A 19,502-nucleotide genomic window follows, 5' to 3' on the forward strand; every position below is an offset into this window, starting at 1 on the left:
TCAATGTAAAAAGAAGATTTTCAACATCAGACCTGACGACATTATCATCATCCTCAGTGACATACTGATAATATAATGGAGCACACCGTAGTATTAATAATTATAAGTTAACGTATAAATCAAAGCGCCGTGTATTGAAATATAATGTGAAATGAAATATCAGACAAATGAGATGTACGTACACACACATAGATGCATAGAGACAAAAAAAATGTTACGAGCACGAATAAGATAATAAGACGATGTTTGTTATTTTAAGTCCCACCTCCTTTAGTAAATCTTTATTATGTGCATAATATCACCACGGCCTAGAGAGAATGATGAATAGTAAAAAATGCACTTACGTAGCGCGCATCAGGCGTGCTATCTGAAGCAAATGAACGAATAAACATGAAAAACAAAATATATATTTTATAAATTCAGAGAAAGAGAAGAGTGGGAAAATATATAAATCTATCCATATCAATCATGGTCTCGCTTTCTATCTGTTTTCTGATCATTCAGCGTGTCAAAAAGAGAAATTCTTTTCAGTTGAATGTGATCTAGTGTGTTGTTTCAGTACAAAAATTCAAATTTTCGAGACAATAGAGCATATGACCGCCAAAAAAATGCCATTTATGCATGAGAGAAACTGAATACAGAAGCAAAACAAAAGAGCATGAAAAATATATATATAATTACAGGGACCGTTTTGGATCATGCACAATAAGGATGAAGAGAAGAAAAAAAACCGAACCATAGAATGTCCTACGTTCAACCAAAGAGTGAAAGAAACAGTGGAATAAATAGTCGGCTCGTTTTTCATGAGTGTTGCACCATGAATTGCAGTCAAAGTGCATTTTTTCTCTTTCTCTGCTCTCTCGAGAGAGCGTTTACATGTGTGAAAGAAGCATTTTCAAAACATTGGTTTTCATTCTATACCTTTTGTTTTGTTTTTCATCATTTCAAGTTCATGTGTTCATATTTTACTTCTTTCAGTTTTTTTGTTATTCTTCGCTTTTTTTTACTGTTGTATATTCTTAACCTAATAACGCATGTGAAAACACCTAGAACGTTTGCTGTGCAACTATAGATCGATGCCTATTCTATGTGTTCGGTGTTCGGTTGCAGATCAACCTTCAAACTATGTCCGTGCCGATTATGTATTGACACTACGCGCGCCACTTTGTACTTTTACCGCAATATCATTATTATCATTACGTACGTCCCTTATTTTTTTTTTTTTGTTATCTTTCTTTCTTTCTTTGATATTGTGTCTCTTTTTTTTCTCGAGAAAATTCGTCGATGTATTCAGCAGTCTTATTATTTAATTTCATTCTATGTTGTACTCATTGTTATTATTATCTCATTATGCCTGCGATATATGTATATTTTCAAACGATTTTCGTCCAAAAACAACAACATAAAAACGAAAAGAACCATCAATATACTTTGCTCAAACAATAGGTAAATATTTACTTCGCTGATGGTTTTTCATGGACTCGTCTTCAAAAAGAAAAAAAAATCTTTCTCAAGTGTGCGGTTGTCATCTTTCTGATGACAAAAAATACACACACACACTCACGTCCAAGACCCCGAAAAAATGATAGTCGTTGTTCTTTATAGGTTTTTCCCTTTTTTGAATCATTGCGCACTGTCTTTCAGAATTTATAGATAAAGAAACGCAAAGAAGAAAGAGAAAAATCTTAAATCGTACGAGATTATAGACATTATTTCGTCAGATTTAGATACGAACTGCTCTTGTTAATAATCTGTTAATATGTGTATCTTTTTTTATTCTTTGCCGTGTGCATTGCGATATATGTATCTTGTTTGATCTTTTTTGGGAAAATGCCGCTATCAATGAGTGAAAATTGGGGCCTCTCGTATCTAATATATTGGCTCTATTCGATCTATCGCCTTGGCTCGTTCTATACTCGAGATTTGTTACACATGATACGATCGACGGTGCACAAGGTGGCTCTTTTTTGCTTTTACTCTCTTTCTCCCTCTTTCGGCTCTTTTGTACTCTCTCTGCCCAAAATCGTGAGATGTATAATCTATAATTGTCTGTTCATTTCGATCGATAATCAAACAAAAATTCTTTCTAATAAAAAAAAAAACTTGCATTTCAAGATGAAGTTGAGGTGCAAGCACCACTTGTTAGCAATATTCAATATTTCACTTTATAAAAGTGTTTGCCATTTTTACCCTTTTTTAAATAGAAGAATTGCTGAAGATGCATAGAATAGAATACCATCGAATGCAATTTATTTCATCTTTTCCGAAACAAATCCGAAAAAAATACCGTCACATTTCCCGAAAAAGAAGAAGTAGTACACATTGAAGTGTGATTTGGTTTCATTTACACTAGGCTTATACAATTTGAATGCATTTGGCAGGACACAATCAGACGAAAAGAACGAAAGACTTGGAAATTTCCTTTTCGTTCGTTCTACCATTCATTCATTTTCTTTCCATCGGGCACATGCAATGCAACATACAACAGCCGTGCATCAGTGCGTAGAAGCATCGAACAAATGTGCTGTGTGCTGTGTGTATGCCGTCATATGAAGCACAGAGCACACAGACAATATATGTACAACAACCACCAAGCGAAAACCTTCTGTTCTGTATGGGAGAAGAGAGAGACCAGGCTAACAATCGAAGACGGTAACTAAATTTAGTTGTTTACAAACATTCGTGACGAACGGTTGTGAAGCGAAAGAGACGAGAACCGACAGAATAAGCGCGTCTTTGTGGTATTCGTAATCGCATATTTTTTGCCGATGTAAACGTGGGTTCTGTGAGAAATTTTCGAGTTTTAAATTAAAAAATGTACGAGTTTTAAAACGAATATTCAACGGTCGACTATATTTCATTAGCTCATCGTTAAACTATTTGCTTAGATTATACTTACAAAGTGTCGGCAATTTAATTGGAAAAAACGCAAAAAGAAGCAAAAAAAATCGTTCATAATCTAAATAAACAAAGTCGAAGATTTTGTTTTGATTACAAAACTATTAGAAGAAGATTAGTTCTTTGCCTATACACATTGCATTTGATGCACTTCTTTATCGAATGTGTAAATAAATAGTTTCAAGATCATCTTAATTACATTAGATGAAAAATATCTTCAGATTTACAGCTGCTCTCTGATCGTCGTTTTTAATTAATTCTAGAGCATCAACAAACTAGAAAATTTAATTAAGGAGAAGCAGTACGATCTCTTGCTCTCGACACATTGCATTTGCAAAAGATTCGATCATCTTTTCATTTAGTTTAGAGTGTTTGTGTGAAATACAGAATAGAACCCGAAATGCAAATAAGATCAAATTGGGACTAGAAAATACACACACATAAATGTCTAGATAGACAATGATAGAGACGTTGGGAATATAGAATCTTGTGAATTGAAAATACTCAGTCGGTTTTGTCGCAATTTGAATCGTGCATATTTTTTGAATGACAACCGATTTTCAGGACATTCGTTGCATTAATCATATTTAAATATTGTGTAAAAGCATTCGCACAAGACTAAATCCATTTTGTGGCGTAACCGTTTTTCTTTTTAAAATTTTTCGATTAAGAAAAATTTACGATTGTTCAACGGTGGCTAGACAAATACACACCGTCAAAAGGAAGCAACAAAAAGTAAATAGCACAGACAAAGAACGTATAGAAGTGATATGTGTTTCAGTTACGCATAAGTGATAACGTGTGGTGTGGAAAAACGGAATGTGAATGGTGAAACGAAGAAAAATATTTGAAACGAGAAATTTTCACAGTGTGTCTGATGTGACAAAATTTACAGCCAAAGGAAATTCAAGTTAATTTGTGACGTCGTCGCACCAGAACATAAAAAGAGAGCCCATTGCAAATTACGAACGACAACGATCGAAGGAGAAAGTCCAAAGCGAAAACACCGTAATGAGAATGGAATAATAATCGTAAAAAAAAGAACAGAAAGGAACTCTCGAAAATTAGACGTGAAGTCATAAAATGTGTCACCATTGAAACTCAAGCGAAACGAAACACTTGGTATAGCGCAACGCATCGCCAAAAAAAATATATCATAGATCAAGATCAAAGGGTTCGTTTCATAAATATTAATTTATCCAAGGTATGTGTAATATTGCTCTCTATTTCTCTTCACCATTTCATATGCATTCTATCTCTGTCTTCATTTTCTTTTGATTATTTTTATGATGCGAATAAATCTAAGTACGCAATCAAACTCGAACTGAGCACAAAATGATCAGTTAGCCTTTGCAACTTACCGAATGTTTGTTTGTTTTGAAATCTGAGAGACATGAAGAGAATGTGTGAATTGATATATGTCTGCGCTGTCGTTTATGTAGCGTAACCAAAAGTGTATCTTTGGCAGTAGAGCAGAACCAGAAAAAAAAACACAAGCTACGCGGCCATATAGATCTAAAACTAAGTCCTTTACATTTATGCGGATTGTAATTGGTAAAGTATTATTCACTTTTTTGTCTGTGTGTGCAAACCACAACGACCGTTCATTCAAAAATACGCAAATAGGTTTTATGTTTTCGTCTTTTTATTTGCCGCTCTCTCCCTCTCTCTATCCCTCATTTCGGCTAACTAATTGTTTGTAATTAGGCATTTGAATATGTGTTGAGTTGCCATCGTCTAGGATCATTCGACTCCATAGTCATTGTTGCCTCTCTCGTCTATAACCATATTTTTCGGGCAGCGATAATAACACACAAATCATCTGTCATTTTTCTTAACTTCCATACACATTATACCGTAGTACGGTGGTATACCCTCAATATTATTTCCATTCTATTTCGTTTTTTTTTTGGATTGCACACTTTAAGCGGTCAAACGAGAAGCATTTTAAAAATGCATTCAAATATACCAAAGCATAAGCACACTCACACATAGTTTGATTTTCGGGTTGTGTATGTGTGTATGATGAACGTAATCGCTTGTAATAATGTTGATAAATAGTATCCTTTGCACAATGGGCTAAGCATTAAAAATGCAACATCCATCAGTTCGTGCATATGCGCGCATTTTGATGCCAAACACATCTGAAAGCCACATTAATTTACAACGTCACATTTCTTTCTCTTTCTCTCTCTTGCCTCGTCTCCCGTATTCATTTCATTCACTCACATCTAACTTGCTCTCGCACTCACACTTTGCCCCAAAAAACAATTGCATAAAAAAAAGGAGCAAAATTGATGGTGTGCGCTCTTATCAAATGAGCCGCTTTTGTTTTCGAGAGGTATTAATTTTTCGCGAAATAGAACAGCAACCACAACACATAAAACCAACAACAATTTTGATCATACTCTCTTTTGTTTGTTCGAAAATTAACGGGAAAAATGATGGGTGGCAAAATGAGAAATGCAAAGCGCCAGAAAAATACTTTGATGGTAGTTGTGCCACTTATTAAATATGTATTTTACATAATTTGCTTCCGTATAAATTAGAATTTAAATAATTTATGATGCCACAAGCGCATCACAATGAATCAAAAACTATGCATCAGTTTTAGATTGAAAACAATCTCCTTTGAGACAGTTGCTTTCTCGAATAGTTTGAATAGCAAAAACTTTTTCGTTTAAAATCTACAAGATGGTTTTACAAACCACCAAGTTCTCTCAATGCATCATGATCTAATGAACAATTTTCAATTTGAATGTCTGCGCATCTGGATGAAATGCATTGTGAAGAGAAGAGATAAAAAAATAACGATTTTCAAACTGGACAATCGAAAAAGTACATAAATATTTTGAAAAATAATAATAACAATGCGAGTAAAAGAAGGTTCGGCCAGTTCATGTTTCTTTTCGAAATAATAAGGACGATCACAGTTTTGTGAGGTGGAAATAATTTGAAGAACAATTCAAGAGCCGTTTTGTTCAATAATAGGCTGACTAAAATGAAAGATAAACAAAAAAAAATAATCTTGCAACGGCTCAATAATTCTAAACGAAGAAAGAAAAGTAAACATTTTATTCCATTTGACTTTATTTACGTCGCATTGTTAAATCTAATCAAGATTAGCCAGATTAAAGGAAACACACACAGACAAACTCAGATTGAAACTGGGTAGCAAAATTTAGTTATCGACTAAACTTCATATTTCGAAATACGATTAAAATTCTATACGTTTCCGTTTCATACAATGTACGATGCGAGCGAGTGAAAAAAAAGTGATTCTATTGTTAATGTTCGAGGGGTATTAAAATTTGTGTGCACATTTCAAGGTTTGCATTATGCACAAATCATGATTTTGTGCAAAGTATTTTATTCACTCTCACACACATACACTCACGACTTACTCTACCTCTCCATACTTGTTGTTCCGTTGAACGCGTTGTTCACTTCACAAAACATACACACACACATACGCACAGTCATTCTCTCAAATAGAAAGTTCACTTTTTATTCAACATGAAAATTACATTTTACGTATATTTTTTTTAAAATTCTCATCTATACAAAAAATCGTTAAATACTGTAAATGAACCAAGTAATTGATATGAGGGTTGACATATTGTGCTTTTCCGATCCTTTTTCCGTTGATGTTTCCGATCCCCGAGTGAGTAATTTTGATTAGATTGATTTCTGTTTCACATCAGGAAGAAAGTTAATTCGGAGTTTTTCTTTTCTCGCCGCTCTCGCTCTCCCTTCCTCATCCACTCGATGCCAGAATTATAATTTGTTCAATTTTGTGGTGATATCATCTAAATGACAATATAACACTGCCACTGCCTTCACACTGCTCCCTATTTCGTTGTTTGCCAAACAATATGTTGCTGTATCAAGATTTCCGCATGTAAACTTTGACAACAAAAATTACGCGTATTTGTTAAATTGAATTTTGCAGTTATTCGGATTTATTTTTGTTGCTTGTTTGTTTGATTCATATTTAAATCAGATCAGGCGTACCATTGTAAAAGCGATTACTTTTTTCACTGACATCGACTCGTTCGCAATTCATTAAAATTAAGTTGCAAAGTCGTTTCAATTTGATGTAATGTATGCACAGAGAGAGAGACGAGCAGAGCATGGCAAGTCTTGTGCTATTATTACAAATGCTTCTGGATTAAATTTGATCACAATAGCAAACAAATGAATGAATTGTAATAAGTGCAATTGATTCAGATTCGGAGTCTTTCTCTCCTATTTGCTCAAAGTAATTTCTGCAAATCAGCACATCTTGTAAGTAGTTTTGCTCTATTCGAATTATTGATCAATCAAAGTCGTAGTAAATCAGACATTTGCTTAAATTGAATAGAACCCAGAGATGCGACTTAGTCGTACAATAATAAGAACAAGTGTAATGACCATTGGGTTATTCTCTTAACTACAATGTATGTATACAGTGGCTTTAATTAAAGCATATTCCATTCAGAATTGTCTCATTACATTTGCATGTGCCGGCGGGCCGGTTGTTTGATTTATTTTTGTGGTAAAATTGAAAATAGTTTATTGTCTTTTTCGTTCTCAAACAAACCGCAACCAGGGGCGAAAAAAAGAAGAGAATAGCTATCTTTCAATAATAATAATAATAATAATAATAGCTAATAAATGGCTGAAAAGCCATGTCTCAATGTAAAACCGACTTCTTTCAAATAAAAACACGGACAAAGATTCCTTTGTAAGACCTGAGAGAATGACATCAAAAGCAGCAGCATCATCATCATATCATCAACTTTCGTTGTGTGTTGTGATCGATTTCATTTCAGATCTTCTTTTGTCATTTCATTTAGCCTGAAAATGATGTTAATACCTCTCAATCTCTTCGTGTTTCGTTCGTTTTTTTCTCTTCTCATTTCACTCTTGGCGTTTGCTTTTTATCACATTCAATTGCCCTTCGGTGATTTATATAGCAACTAACCGACTTAAAAAGAAATACGGAAAAATACGACACTAGATGAAGAGAGAGAGAGAGAGAGAGATAGCAAGAATGTATGTGTGTGAATAGTCATTGAGCTAAATCATTGAAAAAGATCCAGTTGCTGTGGTAGCAGTAATCAGTAGTTCAAGTTGGGCTCGGCCGGTGGAGAGAAAAAAAAAGATCATGGTTTTGTGTCTCTTTGTGTGTATTAAAGCACAAAGTAAGCTTAGGTGCAGTCAAAATATGTCGTATTCATCGCTCTTATTTGTGTGTATATATTTTGGTGTTTTTCATAAAAACCAAAACATCACACACATAACGCACGGTATTGTTGCTATTTTACGACTTTTGACATGAACGGTCAAACGATTCGGGATAAACGAAATGAAAAAAAAAAAACTACAAATTGTATGTGAATCCCTGCACTTACCAATTTCCAACGAACCACACATTCAAACAAATCCAAGCGAGGGAAAGAGAATGATGCAGTAGCAACAGCAGCAGAGTAAAAAAAAGAAAGAGAACAAAAATAGACACAGCAATAATTTCATGTAGTACGTAGCGTGATTTTCTTTTGTAATTCTTGAGCTGCTCTTTGTTGGCTGGAGAGATAATTTTCGTTTTTATGGCTTTTCTATCTATTCTCGGTACAAAATGATAAAAATAAAACAAAAATTCATGTGAAAGCACGATATGTCGTGTGAGAGAGTGAGCGAAGGGAACAAAGATGAGGTTTTTTAATTCCATTAACCGACAAAATGATGATGCTAATAAATGCTCGGTAAATAGCATTCTCTATTCATTGAAAACCATAGAAGCGAAAGACAAGCGGCTAAACTATTCAAATGGAAAATATATAAATATATGTGTATGTGTGTGTGTGTGCGTAAGAGAGAGTATATGTTGTGGGGACATTCGATTCTCAGTGGCAACGCACAGAATATTATTTGTTTATCGAATGTGTTCATCCATTGAAGTGTATTTAGTGCTTGCGGGCTTTTGTACACGAAGATTCCTCTATATTCCTTTCTTTAAAAAAAATATCAGATGGTTTTTTTTTTCTTATCGTCATCGCTGTCGATTTGAATTTGTTTTTGTTTTCGCACAAATCCAATGCTTTTCGAAAAGTGGATATGTATTTCGGCAAATCATTTGCATTGGGATTCTTTGATCTCATGAAATCTTTTGTACCGATTCCAACGCACAACAAAATGTTTGCTATAAACGTACAATCTATTTTATCTATTTGATCATTTGTGCTTCTTAGAATCATAACGAATCGAGTTTTCCTTTCAATTTTCCATCGCATTCGAAAATGCCAGAACATTTTTCCGAGAACCGTTCCCATTTTGGCAAACGTCCTTTTCTCCTTGACAGAATCAATAAATGAACCCCCGCATCTCTTGAAAAAAAAAACATCTCGTCAAAATTTCATTTTGACTTTTAACAAAACGTATAATCAAATATCATATTTGACTAGATGTAGTCACGCAAAACGATGAGATGCTGTGATAGTGCATACACAGAAAGATTATTATTCATATTTTTTTTTATGTAAGATGAAAAAAAGGAAAATAAAATCCAATGTATTATCTCGAAAGTGATTTTGCTTTTAAAAAAAAACCTGCAAATTGACTCCGATGAAAAGTCATAAGAACAACGAACATCGCGAAAATGTTTCATTAATAATTTTGAAGAGATGTTATCTCTCTTGAGAAAGATAGAACATCTTTGTTGGTTTCTTTTTCGTGGAAAAAGAAGAACAGGAACTGAAAACCATCAAGAGCAACGACAAATGCAACGAACACTATCACAATATAATATTATATATATGTGTAATTTGGCCAATTTATCACGCGTAACCTTTTGAAGGACTTTTTCTAATTCTGCTAACCACACATAACTGTGCTGTGAAACAAAAACAAAACTAAAAAAAACCAAACGACACAACATTTCCACACTCCCCTCATATTTTAAGTTTATGCTCAATTCTTTCTTTTCTCGTTCTTTTTTTTCACAGCAGCAGCAGCAGGACAACCACAGAAAAAAACAACAGTGTTGAAAGTGATACATGTTAGCGAATTTTAGATGAATGTGGTGCATCGTGTGATTGCCATGGCACTTGTGATTTCCATCCGTACATCGATGAGTGCACCCTATCACATACACAAACACACATACACCAGTCAATGAACTTGCACTGCTCACACACAAAAAAAACACACACACTGATGACAAGCGTTATCAATTTCAATCCGTACAACGAACAACAAGAACAAAAAAAGAAAAGTGCCCAAGTACCGAAGAAGTGTGCAAAAAAGTTTTGTGTAATTTTTCAAACAGCAAAAACTTTGTGTGCTCGCCAAACATTCAACGCTGAGAATTCAATTCAATTCAAATGAAAAGAAACGGAAAAATGTACGCGAACGAAGAACAAAAAGAGTAAATAAATAGAGAGAGAGAGCAGAGAGAAATTTGTGTATATTATTTCTTTACAAAATCAAAAAATTGTAGCGAAAAAGAAACTTGATGCAAACGGACAAAGTAAACGATTGTGATTGAAATGAAGGCTTACTAGTTAAAAAAAGGGACACGATTCAAAGATAATAAAATACAACGCGAGAGAAAAGTGAAAACAATTACAACAAAGATTCTGAAGTTCAATTATCGAAGGAGCGATACCAGTGAAGAGAACACAGCACACCGAAAAAAAACAATTTTAAAGTTTGAAAGTTTGCTGCATAGATTGAATAGCACACATTGATAAACATGGAAGTTTGGATGCGTTGGAAAAACAAATGTTGCGGCAACAATATAATCGTTGCATTGCTCATAATTACAACACTCATTGCACACAATAGTTACAGTGTGCATGGTGTACTACAGGGCGTCCCATCATGGATGTAAGTAGATTTATGACCTTATATTTGCTTATTGTTTTGCATGCATCTCTTTTTCATATTCGGTTGCTGCATATTTCAGCATGTATATACAACGTGCTCGATTCGAAAATGATTGATGACGTGCAATCGAAAATTTTGCTTAAAATATAACACATACGAGTAAATTTTGATTAAAGTAAACGGAAGATAGAAATAGAAAAATAAAGTTTAGAATTTCAATATACGCAGACGTTATTCAAGTGAATGCCCCAAAGCTAACAAGAAAATTATGTACTCACAATTTACCATTGAATTGTGATCATTCGTTTTGTGTCAAATACAGCGTAAATATATGTATATATACAAATAATCATCGTGGATTGATTTATCGATTTTGTTTTTATGCGCACAGCGCGCGAGAAACAATTTTAATTTTCAAGTACAATAGTAAAAAAAAATCAAATATCATTTAAGTAGCAACAAGAAAAAAAGGCAAGACAATAAATCTTAAGCATATGTGATAAGTTTGGTGGCAAGATCGAAGAAGTGCGCAGGGAAAATCGATTAATTGAGTTCATGATTTGAGAATTAAAACAACATATTAAACAAAAAAAAAACAAGACACCATGAAACTCATTTAAAGTAATCGAGAAATAAGACCCATTTGGCGCCGCAACCTGAAGCTATATTCCATTATCAATCTTTATATGTATAAGTAGTTAATAATGAACAAAAAAACGACAGGGACATTAAAGAGAAAATTCAAATTGGAAGAAGGACGGTCGTGAATGGTTGAAATGGTTTATTATACTATCGCAATACTAGTGAGCATAAACGGTCAGCAGACACAATGAATACAGAACTGATAACACTTAAATACCTGTGTATTGCTTGTCTAGTCAACATTTCAAAATTCAGTCGTTCGATATCATTTGACACATTACAAAGTAGGTACAAGGAGAAAGAGAGAGAGAGACTGTCCTCCAATTCCAGTATCAAGAATACTCGAAGTACAAAAAAAAAGTGTACCTTGAAGTTACCATCACGAATGCATACGATAAATACAGTTTTATGAGCGCGCATCGAGATTTCGTTGGTATTTTAATGCAATCGGTCGAATGAGGAAACAACATATTATTTTCGTCCATTACCTTTTTATCTCTGGAAAATTGGTTGGCATTTTTTTCGTTTTTTTTTGGATGGAATTTAAATTTTTATTTCACAGTTCTTACCATTGCTGCAAGAAAATTAATGTGATCAATGATCATATGAAAATCATACGCATTGATTTAGTTAAATGAAAAAATATCGATGAACGCAAAAGCATTTAACTAATGCTTTTCAGATATGTTTAATGTTTATGTATGTAAAAAAACAAACATGATGACTTTTTTTTATCATGATGGTGATGCTTACGGTAATTTTATGTATGTCGGAGTCATTTTATATTATTCGTTTGATGTGATCGGTACGAGACAAACAGACGGAATGGCCGACTTCAATCCGTGTTAATATAATTAATATAATGTGCTGGCATAAGTGGTGATGTGTCGTTATATTCACACATAAGTGTGTCGCCATCATCAAGTCAGATCGGCCAGACATTTGACGATGAATAATGAGACTGATACATTAGGAGACGAACATACATAGATAGAAAGAGAGCACAACATCGAAGCAGAAAAAGTGTGTAAATAACTTTTAATAACTGAATTCGTTCGAACAACAATAACGACGACGGTGCAAATGGTTTGAGCCCCTTTCCAACCATTACAACACCACCTTTGGTTCTGCTGGAAATGAAGCGCCTCCAATTCGCTTACTTCTCATGATTTTATTTATCTGCCTTTTTTCATCTCATCGTCGTCATTTTAATTTTATGACTAAAGACCATTACTGGATGTTCTTTCTGTGTGTCTCTGTGAAATCGAGTGAAAACGTATATAAATATTTTAAATGGAATCCATAAATTTATTCCGGCCAAAAATGCATAATAATAAATCCACTAATTAACATGTTTGTAAATATTAAACAAAAACGAAACGAAGGCGAACCGAAATAATGCAATGCTATGTTAAATCGGGAATGTTAAGAATGAACGATCGTTTAAGCGATCAACTTGATTTTTATTGGATCATTTGCCGTATGGCGATGGAACAGGAAGCCGACTCTATACCCATTTTAAGGCACTCACTCACACTCTTTTTACCATCTATAAATCGCACATTTTTAAAAGCAGAAATGAATGAAGCCCTAAATGAGACACCATATAAATCTCTTTGCATTGTTATTTTCAGAACCCAAAGAAAAAGAACAAATTCTTCTTTGAATGCAACAAACTTTGTGTTTTGATGTCACACTTTTGTGAATTGCTTTTACAAGCAGGTGCATATATTTCGAAGCAAATGCACATTAAATGAAATGAAAATAACCAAACAAAAACATTTTAACACAACAACAACAACAACAACAACAAAATCCTTTGCATTTGAAACGAGCAATAAAAACGTGTGTGCACATATTTTTCTTGTTACTGTATTATTTCGTCGCTCCTAAAAAAAGGAACCCAAAACAAACGAATTTATTTATAGCTGTTTAATTTCAAGATGCATCTCTACTATGTGAGTGTATTCATCGGCATAAATGACTCAATTCGAGTGACCAAACTGATTTTCATCTATAGCTGAGTCTTTTTTTTTTACCAATTTCTGTTCCTTTTTTATTTGTCGGCCAACTGATGACGACATTCAACCGAATTACCTGCTGCGATATTATGACACCCGTGAAAACTATTATACAATGTCAATATTACCGAATGGATATTCCTACCGAAGTTCCATTCATTGACAACGGCGGCTGCAAGGTTTTCAATAGATAAATCGACAACTACAGTAGTTTCATAAATTGATCACAAAATTCATTTACCATAAAGTCCATGGATTGGTTGAATTCAATGGAGATGGCATGGCGATGCTCGCACCTGGACACCCTTTTTTTGTTATCAAAAAACTTATATTACTAAATGTTTGTCTTTTTGCACCAATGTTCTTTATCCGATTCTATAATTTATGTTTTTATCAATTCCATGAATTGTGAATAATAATCAAAAACGACTTAGCCAGCGAGTGAGAATGAAAAAGGAAGAGGAATTGATTACAAACTAAGAAAAGACCCACTGCATGAAATATTCTCAAAATTGGCACTAAATAAAATACACGTATACATATAATCATCTGAAATGGCAATAAAATTAAGACGGTATATTTTACATTTGAAACGAACAAAAAAAAATATAATAAGAATGGCAGAATGTTCGCTTGCAAATTGGCAAGATAGATATTTTCCCTCGGTGAACGTTCGGCACGCACACACTTAGACCCAACAATGTAATGTAAATCTCTCACGGCATGAGCAAAATATTAATTTGCGACGATGACGATGACGATGATGATGATGATGGTGACGATGATGATGATGATGGTGACGATGACAAAAAAGCACAGATCTTTTTTTCCTGTTTGTTACCCGGTCGATGTGTGATTTGGTTCTTTCTCTTTCGCCGTTTTTTGTGTGTATATATTGCACAATAGTGCAATAATGCATCAGAGACGCGTTCGTTACCTACTTTTCGATTAATGCGAGCATAAATTAAATAGTTTATGTTTACGTGCTTTTTGGTTGATTGTTGAAAGAGCCATTAACGATAGTTACGTTCATTTGTTGTCACCGCATGGATAAATGTGGCCCGTATGCCAACCTTTGTCATTTGATTACTTTTCCAACTGATTTTATTGTGGCATATGCACACACACACATTACACCGATATACTCTTTTAACAATTGATACGGTGCGTTGTTGTATCTCGTCTTGTGTTCATGCATGCATTTTTATGGAAAAATTTCAATTAAAGACTCAGCGCGAAAAACTGTTTTTTATCTGTGTTGATTTCAGATGACAAATGCAATAAATATTATTAACTATAATGTGAATATAAAATGTGTATGCACATTTTATGGAAATACGCGTTTTGTGATTTCCATAATAGCAAGCGAGAAAGAAGGAGGAAATAAAGCTTTTAAACCACAGCAACGGTTTTGACGGAAAAGAAAAAGTGTGAATTATTCGCTGATGAAAGATAGAAATGTTAAAAGAAAAGACAAGAAAATTGCACGACTCTCCGAATGGATTTAAAAAAAAACACATACACACTTAATCGGAAAGCAGTGGTAATATCGTAATCCTTGTACAGGAAACGCTAATTTTCAAGTTAATTACAATGTTGAATTTGTTTTTTGGTTGATTAAAGTTCCGTGTAATTGGTTTCATCGGTCGAAAATGGAAATGTAGAATGAGTGTTTGTTATTTATTTATTTTGTGCTTGCCAAATGTGAAATCAAAGAAATGCGCACAAAGAGAGTTGTAGTAAGTGTCCAATCAGCACATACACATGCTAAACCGCTAGAAACGGTTTGTGTTGGCATTGCAAATTGCTTTTCTAGTCTTGGCAACAGCAGCAACAGCATTTGTACACGAAGCAAAACACACACACATGCACAAGAATGTGAAAAACACACCTAAGTAAATAGAAAAATGCTGTCAAAGAATCCCAACCGAAGAAATTTTCTTTCATTTGAATCGAAGCGTATCGAATATGCTCTTTGTACCATTTTTTTTTTTTCAAATGTTGTATATGTGTGTGTTTTTTTCTCCTTTATGCTATTTAATCAGTAAAAAGAAAATATGAGCGAGTACACGATAACAACGAATGGACGGTAAGTTGAAAAGATCACGCACATTGTAAACAATTCAGCGAACTAGTTAATGCGAACTAGTTTCCGTGCCACATCTCATCGAAACCGAACAACACAGTTACAAAATGTATTGATGCTGATTCAATTGAATGAAAGATTTGCGAAAAATGAAAAGAGAGATGGGAAAAGGAGAAATATATAAAAAGAGAAATGTTACAATTTTTTATTTGCATCCTGTTGATTTTGCGAAACGATCAAATATTTCAAAAAAGCAACAAAAAAATGAAGTGTCGAAGGCGTTGCGTGAAATATGCGCCACTTTGCATGTGAAACTTTTATTAAGCTGCTGCTGCATCAACAGACACAAGCACAAAAGCCAAAGATCAAAATATTCAATAAATGCGACTTAAGTTGACGTCTAGATGTGGTTTATATTGGCTCCTGGATCAACTAAATACCATTGAAGTACGCTGTCAAAACCGATTCTCGTTTCATTACACATTTCGGTTCATCTTTTTTTATTACCATCGTTTCATCTGTTGAATAAGAACGACCTGTGTACGCCAAAAATGAAGAAATAAAATACCCGAAAAAACAGACACACATATATACTCATAGCCATCAAATCAACGAAGGAAGAAAAGGCTGAGTCAAAACACATTTTCGTTTTCCGAAACGTTTTCTCTTAATAATGATTGGTTTCTTTTGATCTTTTGCTTTTACCTCGTCTGTTTTTTTTTTCATTCTTTCTCCCTTTCAAGCACATTTACTTTGTTGTGTACCGTCCACTTGTTTGCCTGATACACACACAAAGATACCTATGTTGAGAGAGAGAAAGAAAAAAGAAACTTCACATTCGAAAAATTATTTATCATTGAATTGATTTCAGCATTTGTACTACAAACGATCCGACTTGGTGGTTTGCCACCAGGCCTGTAATTTGTTGTACTTTAATATCGTTTGTGTATTTCATGTGTCCGCTACAGTCTGTTTGCAATACAAAAAACAAGAGCGTAAGAGAGAGAGAGAGAGAGAGAGAGAGAACCTTATCGAATCGGATGGACAGAATGTGGGGTGAAGAGAATCACAAAATGTGAGCACATACATGATATGCGAAAGACTTTCAATGCTTACGGTTTTAGTTTTTCAGCGGGCGATAAATGAATTATGAATTGTGCAAAAATCTCATATCTCGTGAAATTGTATTAGCAAAATTAAGCATAAACAAACTTCGAAATGGCCAACGCAAAACCAATCAATAATGTTGATAATGATGACATTGAACATATGTACAAATACGATGCGTGTATTTTGTGCGTATATTGAATTTTGTGGTTATGCCATTTCGTATGCTATAATCATGGCACCGATCAAATGGCATTCAAATCAAAGGACACGAAGGACAAACACACATATTTTTCGGGTTCGAACATATTTTGCTGGTGAATTATCCATTTTCTGTGTGAAATATACAAGCACATTGAGTTTTACGACTTCGATTGAACGAATTTTGTGCATATTCAACATTATGAATATTTTGGGACTCTTTCATTGTGCATTCGTTCATTGAATATTTGTTCTTATTTCGTTTTTTTTTTTTCATTCAATTCTTGTTGTCGACATTTGCGTATCATGTGTGTACGGTTGTCTTTGTTTTTGCTTCAGGAGTATATTCGGCACATTCGAACATTTTAACAATGTTCGCCAAACAAAATATATATTATATGTTGAAATGTATATGAGCTCGCGCTCGCTCTCTCACCATGCATTTCTCTCCGGCGGCATTCCGTTTCATCTGCACACAATTAGCACACCGCATTTTACCTACCCAATTCGTATTGATTCACGTGTGCCGCTGATATATTCTATCTTAAAGAGCGAAATTGGAACCTGCACAACAACAACAACAACAAAAAAAGAAGAAAACTGTGCTTAAGCTCTGACGCGATTCGATTCAATAATCCTGCGATATATATGTATATTTTTGAATGACTTGTGTGCTTCTCATTCTTCGAGTCGATTCATTTGCACTGGTGTGTGCGCACTAATGTGTGGAAATTGAAAGTATTTTTCGTTTTGCATTCAATTTCGATCCGAAAAGAATACACGTATGCAAATGAAATGGATGGCAAAATAAAATGTGGACGAAGAAAAAAACAAACCATTCACTGAATACGGAGAGATGAAATGGAAAAACTCTAGTCAATTCAATTTCAACAAATATAACCAGAACTCGCGTGCGATTCGACGTTGTTTTTTGTGTCGGCTGATATGTTATTTTTCTTTCGTCTCTCCCCAAGTTTTACGAAATATTAAAGAGAGCAACAACAAAATCTCAACATGTTTTTACAATTTGTTATGTTGTTGATATTCGACTGTTTTCACTATGTGCACCGCCAATTACAAATATATATAATATTAACAACACGAGAGCAAATATTATTTATATTCATTCTTAACTATTTTTCCTTGTTTTTTATTATTATTATGTTTGTACGAGTCCGGAGAGTTGAAAAAAAAGCAAAAACTTGTATTCAAGTTTGAGAACAACAAAAAAAACACAAGCGAAAGAACCAGTTGAATGAGAAATTGGTATCGTTGATGTTCAGGAGCGGAAAAATGAGACAACCAAATGAGCCCTACCTTTGCCAATGAGTTTAACTCTTCATCTTAACTTCTTTTTTTTATATATATTCATTGTGCACAGCCCGTTCAATCAAAGCCCTTTGCGCTCCGATGTTATAATTTTATTTTGCCTTATTTCAGTCGCGTTTTTAGATCGTTTTTTTTTTTTGTTATATATGTTTAATGCTTTGTAGAACAAACTGACAATGATGGCGTTGAAATGCGAATCAGTAGAGAGAAAGACGGTATGCATTTAAATGGCATTTATATCGATTCACGCCTGACATAGTCTTCGTTTGGTATATCATCTCTCACAATGATATTCGATCTGCTTGATCAGAGAATACCATATTCACATATGTACACACATACACACGCATAATCTGAATACATCATTAGTCGAGATTTCACACATAATTATCAGCATTTATCACAATTTTCAATACATTTCCATTGTGCCAGTTCAAGCGTAAAAAGAAAGAAAAAAGTCCACAATGGTTTCAAAGCTGAGGAAAGGACAGAAAGAAAGAAAGAGAGTTGATTTCATTTGAATGGTGAAGCTAGAACTCCCAAATGGCTGTTTCGTGATTTCATGCTTGACTTTTGCTCGATGATCCGACTTCTTATCATATGTCAAAATCGGTTGTTGCTTTTTTTTCGCCTCACAGCCGACAGCGTGAGTGAAAAGAGAGAAGAAAATAACCAAACTGTTCAAATGTTAAACGACGTTGATTCGATAACAATGTATTTAATAATTGAGATCAAGTCATCAAATCCAATAAAATTAAATATTTAACACATTGAATGTGCCAGTTTGATCGGTGGATTGGTATGCGATTCGAATACAAGCAAACGTGTTCTCTACTATTTCTTCTTTTTCGATTTGTTTTTTCCATTCTCTCTCATCCAGTTTTGAGATTGAGAAAATCATACAGTGACAATGCACGAAGGTGAGGAAAGAAGTAAGCAAATAAAAAAGAATGATTATATTAAATTGAAGAAACCGAAGATACTGTGCGTTTCACAGTCGGAATCGAATCGATTACACCATCTTCATTACATAAAAAAGGCAATGACGGCGTTGACAATGATGAAATAAATCGAATTTTCGGCTTGATATGACTTTTGGGTGCGTATGAACGAGTGAGTAAATATGCACGATAAAAAATGATTTGTTAATTAAATATGAAGAAGGAAAATGAAAAATGAAATGAATAAAATTAACAGCGCAAATAAACGATATTATTCCAGCGTTAATGTGATCCGTACGCACAAAGAAAAAAAAAAGAAGAACCGATTCATATGTTGGGGAGAGAAAAAAAATGATTCGTAGATAGATAAAATGCATTATGGCCATTATGTTCACATTTGTGAATATA

At 34.0% G+C, this 19,502-nt stretch overlaps 1 protein-coding gene across 2 annotated transcripts in view; it reads left to right on the forward strand.

The window, feature by feature from the left end:
• The first annotated feature begins 2,647 nt into the window (after nt 1-2,647).
• The window catches only part of LOC116352031 (protein Wnt-5), a 43,744-nt gene continuing 26,889 nt past the window's right edge, over nt 2,648-19,502 (forward strand). The window contains exons 1-2 of one of the 2 annotated variants that reach the window (XM_031784233.1): nt 2,648-4,102; nt 9,885-10,767. In XM_031784233.1, coding sequence (XP_031640093.1) covers nt 10,634-10,767 — 134 coding nt within the window. In that variant the 5' untranslated portion in view covers nt 2,648-4,102; nt 9,885-10,633. The remainder of the gene's footprint in view (nt 4,103-9,884; nt 10,768-19,502) is intronic. The other variant, XM_031784234.1, reaches the window with a different exon arrangement.

Source organism: Contarinia nasturtii, unplaced genomic scaffold (assembly GCF_009176525.2).
Source record: "Contarinia nasturtii isolate CC-2019 unplaced genomic scaffold, AAFC_CNas_1.1 Cnas_scaffold_187, whole genome shotgun sequence".
Taxonomy (NCBI): domain Eukaryota; kingdom Metazoa; phylum Arthropoda; class Insecta; order Diptera; family Cecidomyiidae; genus Contarinia; species Contarinia nasturtii.